At 37.8% G+C, this 13,388-nt stretch overlaps 1 protein-coding gene across 4 annotated transcripts in view; it reads right to left on the reverse strand.

Annotated features, from left to right (window-relative positions):
- The window catches only part of LOC118199289 (aquaporin AQPAe.a-like), a 92,565-nt gene that overhangs the window by 27,100 nt on the left and 52,077 nt on the right, over positions 1-13,388 (reverse strand). For 3 of the 4 annotated variants that reach the window (XM_085810093.1, XM_085810095.1, XM_085810096.1), the window contains exon 2: positions 2,346-2,426. The exons of the other annotated variant lie outside the window; for it this stretch is intronic. In XM_085810093.1, the coding sequence (XP_085666219.1) occupies positions 2,346-2,426 (81 nt within the window). The remainder of the gene's footprint in view (positions 1-2,345; positions 2,427-13,388) is intronic. 4 annotated transcript variants of the gene reach the window in all.

Genomic DNA, 13,388 nt, shown 5'->3' on the forward strand with positions numbered 1-13,388 from the left:
TTTGTTACGGAAAGCACTCTAGGGCTATTTGCCTTAGTTGAGGAATTTCTAAGGGAAACCGGCTTGTATACACGTTACACATGGAGAAAACCACAAAAACTCCCATGTAGCCAGCCCCTTCGCCTGGATTAGAGCCCAGGTCAGAACTAGCAGTGTTCAGCGACTTTATCGCTCGGCCGCTCGTGTGCTTGCTTCCTCTGAAAATAGAGGAAGCAGCCCACCTTTAATAGAAACCCTTTCTTTCACCTATTTTCTTTAATAGTTTTCTTCAACTGAAAAAATGTGCGGCATTGTATAATTTTTAACACTGTCGTCTAAATTCAATTCATCTTCCATTAGAAAAATGTTTAGTTTCGTAAAGATTTGCCCGTGATTCTCTTTGACATATGATGACCATATCATAAGTTTTAAAACTAATCTGTAACTAAACGCTCGCTGAAACTGGGATTCCGCCGGACACAGTTTTAAGACCACTGTTCTATGTTAACACAAGATGTGTCGAAAATTTCATGGGATTAAAAGGTATGACCAGTGAAAAAGATGTAAGCATGTGAGAAAAGTAAATACTATTTGGGGTCAGAAACCATTTAAAAAATTTTGCTTTTAAGGAGTAACTAAGTACTGGTAATATTATGCATATCTCAAGGATGCCTGAAAGTACATAAGGTGATTGTATATTGCTAAATTCAAGATTATTCCATATTTTTATAAGAAATTTTTTATATATTCCATTTTTATGTGTTTATAAACGTCTAATGTACGTCTACTGTTCAGTTTAATTTACTTTTTAATTAAATAATTTTTGTTTAGTTTTTCGAGAATATCGCTTAAATCATGTTATAAATGCGTTGAACGTTTTGAAAATTCCTTCTTTATTTTAATGAAGAGATCAGGAATGGAAAGCGTAGTACTGAAAAATTATATTAGATGAAAAGAAGCTGCGTTCAAAAAATATATAAGAACTCATGGTCTAGATCAGGGTTTATTAAAGGGGTCAGTATTTACACCTGAGAAGGTCGATGAAATTTTAAAGTGGGTCAATGATGATCAAGGGCTCGATTGGGGATCGATAGTCGAATATGCACGGGTGGCAGGATCAAAATCAAATTGATTACAAAAAAATTATTAATATTTTTATTGCTTATTAATATAAAGCTACATCATGTAATGTAGGCTAAAATAACACGCCGAACAATGATTATTTTGGAAGTCAAATAACAAAAATCAGCGTTTCATTTGCGAATTTTCCAACACTAGTTTTTATGGTTCGGAAGTCAAACCATCGAAATCAGTCCTAGAAAATTTGCAAATATAACGCTGATTTTTGTCGTTTGACTTCTAAAATAAGCTACACCACTTAGTAAGGAAGAAATCATATAAAATAAATATAAGAAGGAAAAGGCACAAAAATTATTTAACATATTTTAAAAGTCAAAAATATTTTTTAAAATAAGTTTTTATGAGAAAAATATAATATAAAAAATGAAACGCAGTAATACAAAAAAGTGCCAGCAAAAAAAGTACGAGGAATACGAAAAGTCTTTAGAAGATATACTGTTACATACAAGCCGCTCGCAAAATTTAAAAGAAGATTTTAATGTTCACTTCCAAGATACTAAAACTTCGAACGTGCCAGCATAATTCGTAGAACTGCTGATAACATAACTGATCTTGATATTAGAAGAGTTGATTTCATTGAAGCAGCATGTTTAAGTGCAAGTCTTATTCAGAACACATAAAGTTTTTGAATCTGAAAGTCATCTGATACAAATATCGTTACTAAAAGTTGTTTACGGAACCAACAAAATTTTTTACTTTTCCCACTTCTTACTTTAGTGGAAGCTGGCTTTAATCAAATCAATAACTTACTACTGACAACAAGACACAAATTAATTAGTTTTGAACTAGGCCATTTAAAAATTAAGTTAAGCAATTTTACATCACATATAAAAAATATTGCATCAATACATAAAGCGCAGCCATCATATTAACTAAAATAAAACTTTTGTAAAATTAGAACTTGTGATTTTGTTTCTGAAAACATGTTTATGTATCTAACTTTAATATTAATAATAATAACAACATAAATCTAATGAAAATTATTTTTCGAAACTTTTATTCGTATTTTTTATTCTAATTGTTACCTTTAAGTTATTTATGTGCAATTATTTATATTATGATAATTCTGTATGCAGTATATTTATAGAGAAAAATGTAAGGGGTCGATGAAGAAAATACTTTTTTAAAAGGGGTAGTTAGAAGAAAATGATTGAGAATCTTTGGTCTAGATTATGCGTGTTTTGTTTATCATTTTAAGAATCATTATTAACATTTCGTTTACTTACCCAATGATTTTCCCATATTCCTGTTATAACTGCTGGCCCGAACGTGCGAGCTGTGTTCATACTTGATCCAGTATATCGAATCTGGAAAATAATTTTTGAGATATATGATATATAGTATGTGATAAGTAGACATACATTTATTTATACATAAATAAAATTTTCAAAAATAAAACACGTGATAACAGTTATTTTCACATGATTGAAAAGTTGTTACTTGACATTTCGCAGCAGCTAAATTAAGTCATGGTTTCTTTATCAGGAGAATCTTGACTCTGGCAACCTGTGGCATATTTAGCCTTTAGTTAGTGGGTATCAGAAGTATCTCTGGAAAGCAAAGGTGCAACAAACACCTAAATTTGAAGACCTTTCATTTCGGTGTTCCCTGAGCGTATTGTCTACTGTCTAGTTTTTGTTCTACTGTCTATTATCATAGTAAAGGTTTACTTCTATGGCATTCTTAGCCTATCGGCAGGGCTTTTTTGGAACTGCTTTGTATTTTAATGTAGCTGACATTATACGTGCTCCTTCAAAGTTTGTCATTCTCTGAAAATTTCATTGTTTATTTTCTGGCATTTACTTGGTTGTTTTCGTTGTAAATTATTCAACCTGTTGACTTTAAAAAATCAATAAGAACAGTTTTGAAAAGAAATCTGAGTGTAAGAATACCTTGGAATCTCCGATTTTAAAGATAAATTTAAATTGAGGGCAGCAATGTTATCAAATTTCATAAAACACTATTTTGTAGTGTAAGTAAAAATATCTGAAATTATATGAAAATGATTGGATAGTATAAAGCTATGTGTGCTAACAATATAACTTTAAATGTAAGAAAAATAGTTCGAAATAATACTCTTCCTGGTTAATGTGAGATTTGAGGCCAATATTTCTCGTAATGGTAAAATAAACTACATATGATAGTACATATAATAAACCATGCACAATACAAGCAGCCTGCAAAATTAGAGCTTGCATTAATGTTGCTTAAAATAAAGTATTTGTTTTGTTGGTTGTTAAAGCAAAAAAAGGTTTGATCTTTTCATAGAAATTCAGTAAGATATGATATTTTACTCAAAGAAATAAGTTATGAATACAAATTACTCTTTAAATCTTACTTCCATTATTCTCATTCGGCGTTTTTCTTCCTTCTGTGTGTTGCCGCGGCGCCTCCTTTTGATGACGTAAAGGGGCACTATGACTGTCTCGATTGAAGTTGATTGAATATCCTGCATTCCCTGCTGTCGCAATTTCTGTATACAAAACCGATTTACGAGAGGAAAGGAGGTCATTTCAAGGGTCTAATCCTGCTTTCAATGCACAAATTCAAATGAGGATTTTTATATGTGAATTTAATAAGCTTGAGAATTAAGGAATATATTTTTGAAAGACAGAATACCATGGTAGAATACCGTGACAAGTAGAAAATATCTGACTCTGGACTCTCTGAGAAAAGGAAAAAAATAATTACAAAAAACTGACTTAAAACTTGAAAATAAAGTGAACGAGTTATTTGCACCTTAACTGCGAAAATGAAAATTTTTGTAGTACTTCTAAATTATCTGAAATTAGTACTTGTCTAATATATTTGGTTTTGAGGGTATTTTGTGGTCTTCGTCTAGTAACGTTAGATGTGTTACCATGCACAAGTAAATGAGTCTCGTCGCTGAAAATGACCATTTTAGAGTCATTTATGGCCAAGATTCGCATCTGTTTGCCCACAATAATCGTTTTTGATTCATTTGATCGGTCAAAAGTTGTTTTTTAATTGACGTTTTCGCCTTCCGACCAGCAGTGAGAATTCTACGCTGCACATTTGGATAACGAATATCAATATCCATAGGCAATAGATCACCTTTAACGTCTTTGTTCGTTTTTTGGATTAATATGTTATTTCAGATAGAAATGGAGCAAAATTTGGAGTTGTTTTTCTTTTCTTTTCATATTTGTTCTTCCTTTCTGGAGAAAATGATCCAGTTTCGTTATCTCATCAGAACTCGGAAAACACTCCATTTTCCAATACCAGCTGTGGAAGTCATATAGTCATGGCTGTGTGACTGTCAAGTGCGGCGATCTTTGCTCTCTTTCTAAGCGTTATATCCATTTTTATTACACTAAAATGAAATAATGCAAAATGTATTTAAAAAGTATGCAAAGGTCTCACAGAAACAAGCTTAAAAATGGTAAAATAATCTTAATTTAGTGTTTAAACCATTTATAAGTAGTCAAAAGCAGACACACAGACGGCATTAAGGAGATGTAACTGCTTTGTGTGACCTGCTGTCCCTAGCTGGCAACCAGCTTAATCTTTTTCAAAATCTTTTCTAAATCAGTTTCTTTCTTGTGTGCTTTTCGTCTTCAAAATGGTGAAAAATCGCTTTGTCCCAGTTAATTTGCACACTATAGTATATACCATTAGTCTTAAATCGCAGCGGTTTTAAATAAATGATGAATTTTTTATTACGCAATGAATGCATGAAAGACTTGCGAAATTTATTGCGAAATTTCTCTAATACAAGCAGTTCCTTTTACCAGCAAAATTTTATTAAAATGTAATTAATAGAAAAGCTTTGCACTCCATTTGGATTTAACTTATCTGTTTCTTAGTCGTATGTTAATTAAACAAAAATTTTGTGGTTTGTATTCGCTGAATCGTCCTTGCAAACAATTTATTATTCTTCGAGTTAAAAAATGAATTAAATCGTTTTAACACTTACTTCGTTTCCCGATATGCTTGTTGCTCATGCATGAAACAAACTTGACTAAACACACTGTTTGTCAAAGATTCAGTTGTTCAAAAGTGATTTTTATCTGGCGTTAACATTTGGTTCTTTCTTTCTAAGAAACTTTCCTTTCAGACTTGTAAAAGCAGTTATTCATTCTGAAACAGTTGATCCGCCTGGTTGCGAATAATTTGTTTGTGAGTCGTATGAAGGTGTTTGTAGATTTTTAACGACGAACGAGTGTGAAAGAACGTGAGGAATTGTTTTTAGAAAATTTCATCATCGGTGTCTTTTTAAGTTTTTGTCACGAAACAATGACCGAGAAGTCGCACTATCGTAAATAGTATAATTCTTTTTTCTCACTGCCCATGGCATTTTTGCCAAAGTGTTACTAAACTGGTGATTAGTGATCTCTGATGTACTTATCAAAAGAAATAATCATCAAAAAGCTGTGTTACTGAAACAAGAAACCGTTGACATAGTTTTTCCGTTTCGCCATGTAGTTTCAAATTAAGAGTTATGTGTAATCAACCTTCATCATTTATATTTGAAGTGACAGCATGTTGAAGTCAACAATAAGATTTTCTTTTCGTTCTTTTTCTTTTTTTTTATTTAAAAGACATTACGAGTCAGAATTGTATTTAGATCAACTTTAAAACAAAATAAACTGCTTGAGATTTAGAAGAAATTTTTGGGCTGGAAAATATCAAACAAATTGATTGTTTTGTAAATGAAACACAGATATTTCATGTTGGAGCCTTATGCAGGTGACAGGTGACGGAGGACGGGGACGCCTGGTGTTTAACAGAGGTAAACAGGCATATGTCCCGCGCCCTCCCCTATCTACCGGAGGTTTATTGAGATCTTAAAAGATTTATTACATTGCCATACAGGGGCAGATGAGAGATACATTGGCTATTTATATTGTATTACACATTTAGGTTTGCAAGGTATACGTTACATAACATACTGGTTACACATTTAAGAAAAAAAAAAAAAAGAAAGAAAAAGAAAAAAAAATATTAACATAACACATACATGACATGACACATAAATACTATTAATAAAGAAGGTACATGCGCTTAGCAGAAGGAAGATACTGTATTTCCTTAGATGCAGAGGAGTACTTACATTCACTTAAGACCCTGAATTAGTGGGGTTGGCATAGGTCTTGCCCCAGGGCGGTTATCTGGCTGATTATTCTGCAGATGGTATTCACTGTGCCTTTGTTATTAACGATGAATCGTTTGAAGGCTATTTGGTTGTCTGCTGGCAAGTGGAGGTGATTATCCTCCGTGAGCGGGCATTCAAAGATGTAATGGTCTGGAGTTCCGAGCGACCCACAGACGCACAAGCCTGTATGAGAGATACCAAATCGCTCAAAATAGGTGGGAAAAGGCCCGTGCCCCGAGATGTAATTAGTGATGGGAGGTATGGAGTATTGGCGCTCCGTTTTCACTCTAGGCAGAAATAAATTGGTTCTGCGACCCGTATCACAGGTCTCCCATTCAGCTTGCCACTTCTGCAGACCTTTTTCCTTAAGAGTTCTCTTGAGATACGAGGGTGGCGCTGGAATAGTTACCATCTGTGCAGCTATGTTGCGTGCTGCCTCCTTTGCCAGTTGGTCAGCTGTCTCATTACCCTCGTTGTTAACGTGTGCCTTAGTCCATATTAAATTTACAGTTAGTTGAGGATGTGATTGTAGAATATTCTGGAGGTCCGCTACCAATGGGGAGGTGTGGTTATGGTTGACTAGGGCGAATAGCGTTGACATGCTATCTGTAAACAGCATTGCATCGGTGATCCCGCTGTCAATTGCATGCTGAATCGCAGTGGTAATGGCTATGACTTCAGCCTGGAATGTACTGTTTATTGGTTGAAGATGCCCCTTCCACTCGATTTCCTTGCATCCTCCGTGGTACAGGACGAAGGCACTACCTGTACCCTCGTCGAGCTTGGATCCATCTGTATAGTACTGCATTGGATACCGTGGATCCTGTATTGTAATTTGCTCGCCACTTCTGCTGACGTGAATCCTTATATTTCTTCCCTTGTGCGCAGGGTGCGTCTCCAGGGTATTCTTTGGATGCTCATACTGAACTGGACTATAAGTGTTTCCGCAGAAGATAGCTTCCTTCTTTAAATGGATAACAGTAGCGTAAGCAGCTTCAGTTTCTGCGCGTATGTGCAGTGGCATTAGACCAGATAATACCACTGCTGCACTAGTGGCCGTTGTTCTGTAGGCCTTACACAAGAGTAAGGCGTAAGGTCGTTGTATAATTCCCAGCTGTTTGACTTTTCTACCACTCATCGGACTGGCCCATATTGCTGAAGCGTAAAGGGCTATTTTCTCTGAGACTGTGAGATAAAGAATTTTCTGTATGTGGGGATTTTGACCCCAGTTTCGCCCCTGAAATAGGCGGGCTTTTCTTGCTATTTCGGAAGTTCGCTGTTTAATACTTTGGAGGTGGGGAATCCATGTTAACTTGTTGTCCCACAGAAGGCCAAGGTACTTTAAGGTGTTATTGATTTTAATGTTCCTCTGCATTAATTTGATGCATGGTTTGCGTCTCAGGTTGGCTCTTTGCTTCGGTATGATCAGGGCACAGGACTTTTCAGCAGATAGTTGAAGTTTAAGTTTGCCGCAGAGTTCTGCAAAGAGTGCACAAGACTCGGTGCCATTCTTCTCAAGCTCGTCGCGGGTTCTTCCTTGTACTAACAGTGCGGCATCGTCAGCGTAGGCGACGATGGACGTATGTCTTGGCCATGTGGCCTCCAGGATGGCGTTGAAAGTAATCGTCCAAAGAATCGGTCCCGCACACGAGCCTTGCGGACAGCCCCTTTCTTGGTGTTTAGTAGTAACTCCGTTGTTATGAGTTATTAGTAGACTTCTGTCCTGCAGGTAGTGGCAGAGGACGCTGTAGAGATTGATGGGGCATTGCGCTTTCCTGAGTGCCTGCTTGATTGCTGGCCACCAGAGTGTATCAAAGGCACTCTGGAGGTCCAGCGAGATGAAGGCGGTGTGCAGGTTGCCTGATCTATTCCTTTGTATTTCCTCCAAGATAGCGTGCAGAGCATGAGTGGTGGATTGTCCAACTCTAAAGCCGAATCGTCTATTACTGAGATAGCGGCTGCGATGAAGGTGAAATCTGAGTCTATTGACTATTAACTTCTCATATATCTTCCCTAGGGAGGATAGAAGGCATATTGGCCTGAAGGAGCGCGGATTTTCTGCATCTTTATTCTTTTTTAAGAAGAGGACGACTTGTCCCTCTTTAAAGACGCGAGGGAAAACTCGATGGTGCAAGAGCTGATTGAAGAATTTAGTAAAGAAGGATGGTCTTGCCTTGTAGGCTATTCTAAGGATGTTATAATCGATGCCATCGGGTCCCGGTGCCTTTTTGAGAGGGAGATGGCGGTAGATCTGTCTGATTTCTGAGTCACTGAAGGGCTCGTCCGCTGGAGTTGCTGGAGGTGTTGAGTCTGCACGTATCTCCCTTTGCTCTGTTGTGTCCTGTGTTGGATCGTCATTCGGGAACAGTGCGTCTAAGTAGGTGGCAGCTGTGGCTCCTGCGATGTCTGTTGTAAGAGAGGGGTGGGCGAAGATCTGTGATGGCTGGTAGATTTTATTAGTCGACAATTTATGGAGGACGCTGTATGGATTGTTATTCTGCGTGCAAAAAGTTCTCCAACTTGTTATCTTTGCTGCGAGGATGTTCTTTTTGTATGATGCCCTTTCCTTACGGAAAATTGAAAGGTAGTGCATTTTTGTGTCCTCGTCGGTTGCTGTTCTTATTCTGCGCCTTAGAGCACGACATTTCTGACGCTGTTGCCTGAGTTCTTTACTCCACCATGTAATGCTGTGCCGTTTCTTGGCAGCTCGCGTTGGAAGCAAATTTGAGCAGATGATCTTAATATTATCCAGAAGATGTTCTGTAAATTCTTCCATCTCGTCTTTGCCGTTGTAGGCTTCTAGTGTCTCCTGTTCTGCTGTTAATAAAGTAGAGAAGGCTGCTGTCAGAGGACGGATTTTGGCTTTGGGTAACTTAAAGCGCTTTAAAATACAGATGTTGGTGTCACAGTTGATTGTGAAGGTTATGTAACGGTGATCCGAGCAGCTTAGTTCGTCGCTAACTTTCCAGTCCTGTACTTGCGATAGAGCCGTTCCTGTTGCCAGGGTGACATCTGGCCAACCTTTGCAGTACGTATTATCAAAGGTAGGGGGTGCGCCGCTGGTATTGACCAAATGTAGGTCGTTTGCTGTTAAGTAGTCCTCTAGCGCTTGTCCCTTGGGAGTGATATCTTGGTATCCCCAGTTTACATGATGCGCATTAAGATCACCCCCATAGACTTGTGGCGTTGAATGGCATTTAGATCGGACGTACGTTGCGTTTGCTACGAAATTGTCGATGGAATCTGTTGGGGAGGAGTACGCAGATATAAGAATCAGTTGTGCATTTTTGAGCACAATTAAAACGGCAACAAAGTCTCTGTCCTGTTTAATTAGCAGCGGATTCCAGGCTGGGTTACAACATATTAGACCCGCTCTTGGTGCTTGATCTTGGTTCCTTGCTTTTGACTGGAAGACCTGCCATGCTATAGGGAAACCTGCAATGCGTCCTTCCTGGCAGTACGGCTCCTGGATCATCAGGAAGTCTACAGAATGCTCCGTTGCATGTTGTATCGCCTGTGCTGTAGCAACTTCTGCTCTTTGCAGGTTTATTTGTGTGCAGCGGATTATCTGTGCTGTCGTAGGGTTATTTGATTCTGTGGGTATCGGTTGATTATTACTTGTTGCTATTAGTTGGCTGTTAGTACGCTGTGCTGCGTTGTTGCCGTTCAATATATCGTGCGTATGTCGGGCATGAGGCTGTGTATGCTGCATGCGCGGTATTGATTTTACCACGTGTTCTGAAATTAAAATCGGCACAGTTGATGCAGGTTGGTCTGCTGGCTCTGCATTCCTTAACGCTGTGACTTCCTGAGCAGAAGGCGCAATGTTGCTGGAATTTACATTCACTTTGTAGGTGTCCGAATGCCTGACATCTATAGCACCGTCGCGTATTAAAATATTCTGAGATTCTGTAGACTCTCCATCCGAAGCTGATCTTTTTGAGTTGCGTAAGCTTGTCGTATGCCGCAGGTTCGCATTGGATAATCCACTTTGTTCCATTTCGTCCTTCTTTTAGTCTGTACAGAACCTTTGCTGTGGACTTTGTAAGAGCAAATTCTGAAGCTAGAGTCCTTTCGACCTCCTCCCTCTGTACTTCTGGCGGTACAGCGTGAATTGCAACCCTAGGATGCCTTTTTTCCGGGAGTTTCGTCTGTACAAGTTTTTGACCTTCTTCACTGCCCAATGTATTGGCTAGTTTAGAGAGGTCTTCTTTTGTGGGGCAATCTACTGCCAGTCCTCCTTTTTGGATTTTCCTTATTGCATTAACTCTAACTCCTAAGGTAGCAAGGGGGAATTTTTCAATCAAGGTGGCTTTTAGATCTTTGCCTGTTCCTTTGGCGTCTTGGGCCGGATAGATCAGCAGAGTATGGGTTCTGGGTTTTCTAGACTGGCTGGGCTTCTGAATCAGCTTTGCTGCCTCCGCAAAAGATCTTGGGATGGGAACCTGGGGAATTACAGCTGTTTCTACGTCAGTGAAAGGGCTTGGTGCTGCTGAATCACTTGGTCCTGCGTTAGGTTGGAAGTGCGCTAAGCCGCAACAGACGAGGGTAGATGTGTTTGTGCCTGCCTCGTGTGTTGGCGGTTTTGGACTGAAATCTGGCCCTTCGAGTGCCAACCCTTTTAGCACTTCCAGTGAAGCCTTGAGCCTGTTCCTTAAGACTTGGGAAAGAACGTGTTTGCCTCCTCGATAAGTGTCGGCAATTAGACTGATGTCCCTTGCTAGAGCTGCAATTCGCTCTTCGCGTGTAAGCTCAGACGTCAATAAGGCCTCCGTATCCAAGTTATCTTGTGAGGTAGTTCCTGCTTTATCTGATAAAGTTGTCGGACGTGTCATGTCAGAGTGGAACACAGCACTGAGCAATTATGCGCTGAACACTAAAAGACTAGCACTTAGCACTTCGAGATGACACTTGCGTCACACTTGGTGAACTTATAACACTTGACACACTTTAACACACTTTTAGCGCTATTGCACGATTGTGCCTCTCTGGGTATCTTGGCAGACAGACTTCTCTGTTCTTCATCTGATATTAATTAGTTGAAATCTAATAATTGTTATCCACGGTAAATGTATTTCTAACTTTGACACAGACACTTGCACTATATAAACACTGCACTGCACTGAATTCTGCTATTTATTTCTAACTTTGACACACACACTTGCACTATGTAAACACTGCACTGCACTGAATTCTGCTATTTATTTCTATCTTTGACACACACACTTGCACTATATAAACACTGCACTGCACTGAATTCTGCTATTTAATTCTAACTTTGACACACACACTTGCACTATGTAAACACTGCACTGCACTGAATTCTTCTACTTATTTCTAACTTTGACACACACTCTTGCACTATGTAAGCACTACACTGCACTGAATTCTGCCAAGTCCAATAAATAGAGGAAAAAAAATGTATCTCCGGATCTAATTATCGGAATGACACCAAATTTGGAAACTTCTGTCCGCGAAGGTGAAGTATGAGTAATGGCGTTGGTCCCAGATTGGTGCGTCGAGTTGTTCTTTAATTTGGAGCCTTATGCAAATACACTTGCAAAACAGCACTCCTACAATAGTTGGATTAAGAAACTACACTTCTAGTCCAACACTCCTACATGTGGTGCTTTCCGCTCGATAATAGATTTCGCTCGATCTACGAGAGGAGTTTGTTGATTTGTTTAACTACTTAGGGAAAAACACGCGAGAGCTATCTCTCTAGGGAAAGGGATGATTTTGTGGTGGAAATTTAAAAAAAAAAAAAAAAAAAAAAAAAAAAAAAAAAAAAAAAAAAGGTTCCTACTTAATATTACGACGGAGAATATTACAAAAAATACCGTGAAGCCAGCTCGTTTGCGAAGATTCTAACCCAGATCAAACTACCAGTGTTCGACAGTGTTAGCCAGTCGGTCACAGGTTGGTCCATAGGCAAATCAGAGGAATTATGGAAGACAGAGGATACATTAAAGCGTGTGTTGACCCTGCTGAAATAATTAGTAAATATAAATTATTTAAACAAGACCTGATGCTCCTAAAACTCCCTAGAAAAGTTCTACAGCATATACGGATGCAGAATTCCCGATCTTATTTGCTACATTGAGAAGCGCCGAAAAATATCCTTTTATATACACGATATTATTCCTCACAATAACTGAACAACAGTTTTTAAATATTTACTACAATCTTTGTGCTAAATACATTTCATTATGGAATTTGTAGAGCTTAAGATTAAAAGGGCAGTGAAAATGATACGTCAATTACAGTTCTAAAGTTTATTAGAAAGAATTAAGTTTCAAGTGTAGAAATTCGTATGGGCATTCAAGCTGAGAGAAAGAATATTTTACAGAAGCAATACGGAAAGATACTTTGTCCTTCATAAAGTCACAAAATCCAATGCTTGCTTTTCTTTTCTTTAGAAACAATGCCGTTTCATAAAAGGTTAATGTAAGCTGATATTTGTGAGTGATAACTCAAAAGCAGTACTTACATTCAAAATTTCAAACAAAACATCGATTAGTGGATATAGCTGCAATTAAAAATTTACATAATAAAAATCTTTGAAGAAGATTCAAGCATAAGAAGATTCATGCTGACTTTTGGGATAATATTGCACCTCTCTCTCTCTCTCTCTTTCTCTTTGTATGTACATGCATTTTTCTTAACAAAACTCACTAAATTTTAGATTTTAATTCCATACCATAAAGGATGTTTCCAAAAGAAAGGGTCGATTTTACCACATATAAAATAATTTTTTTTCTTAAAATACAAAAAAAAAAAAAAAAAAAAAAAATGTATTGTACTTAACCTGATATGAAAAAGAATAAAGTTTGCTATACTAATCTTGTGTATCTTTCCTGAATCGTCATACCTCAAAGCGAGGAAACTGGCTCATATTTAATTTAAACATAAGCCATGAAAACACCATGTAGGCAGCTCTTCCTCCGAGCTACGAGCCTGGATCAAATTACCATTAATCAGAGATCTTAACCATTCGACTACTGGTGTATATCATTGTCTTTAAACATCGTGCAATACATATCTGTAAGAAAACAAAATGGGAGGGGGGGAGTTCTTGACATCAAAAAAGGAAATTATTTTACCGGAAACAATGATAGACAGGAAATATTTTAAATAAACCAGCAATTACAGA

This window comes from Stegodyphus dumicola, chromosome X2 (genome assembly GCF_044657685.1).
Source record: "Stegodyphus dumicola isolate Sdum_Otavi_A_Nest chromosome X2, ASM4465768v1".
Taxonomy (NCBI): Eukaryota; Metazoa; Arthropoda; class Arachnida; order Araneae; family Eresidae; genus Stegodyphus; species Stegodyphus dumicola.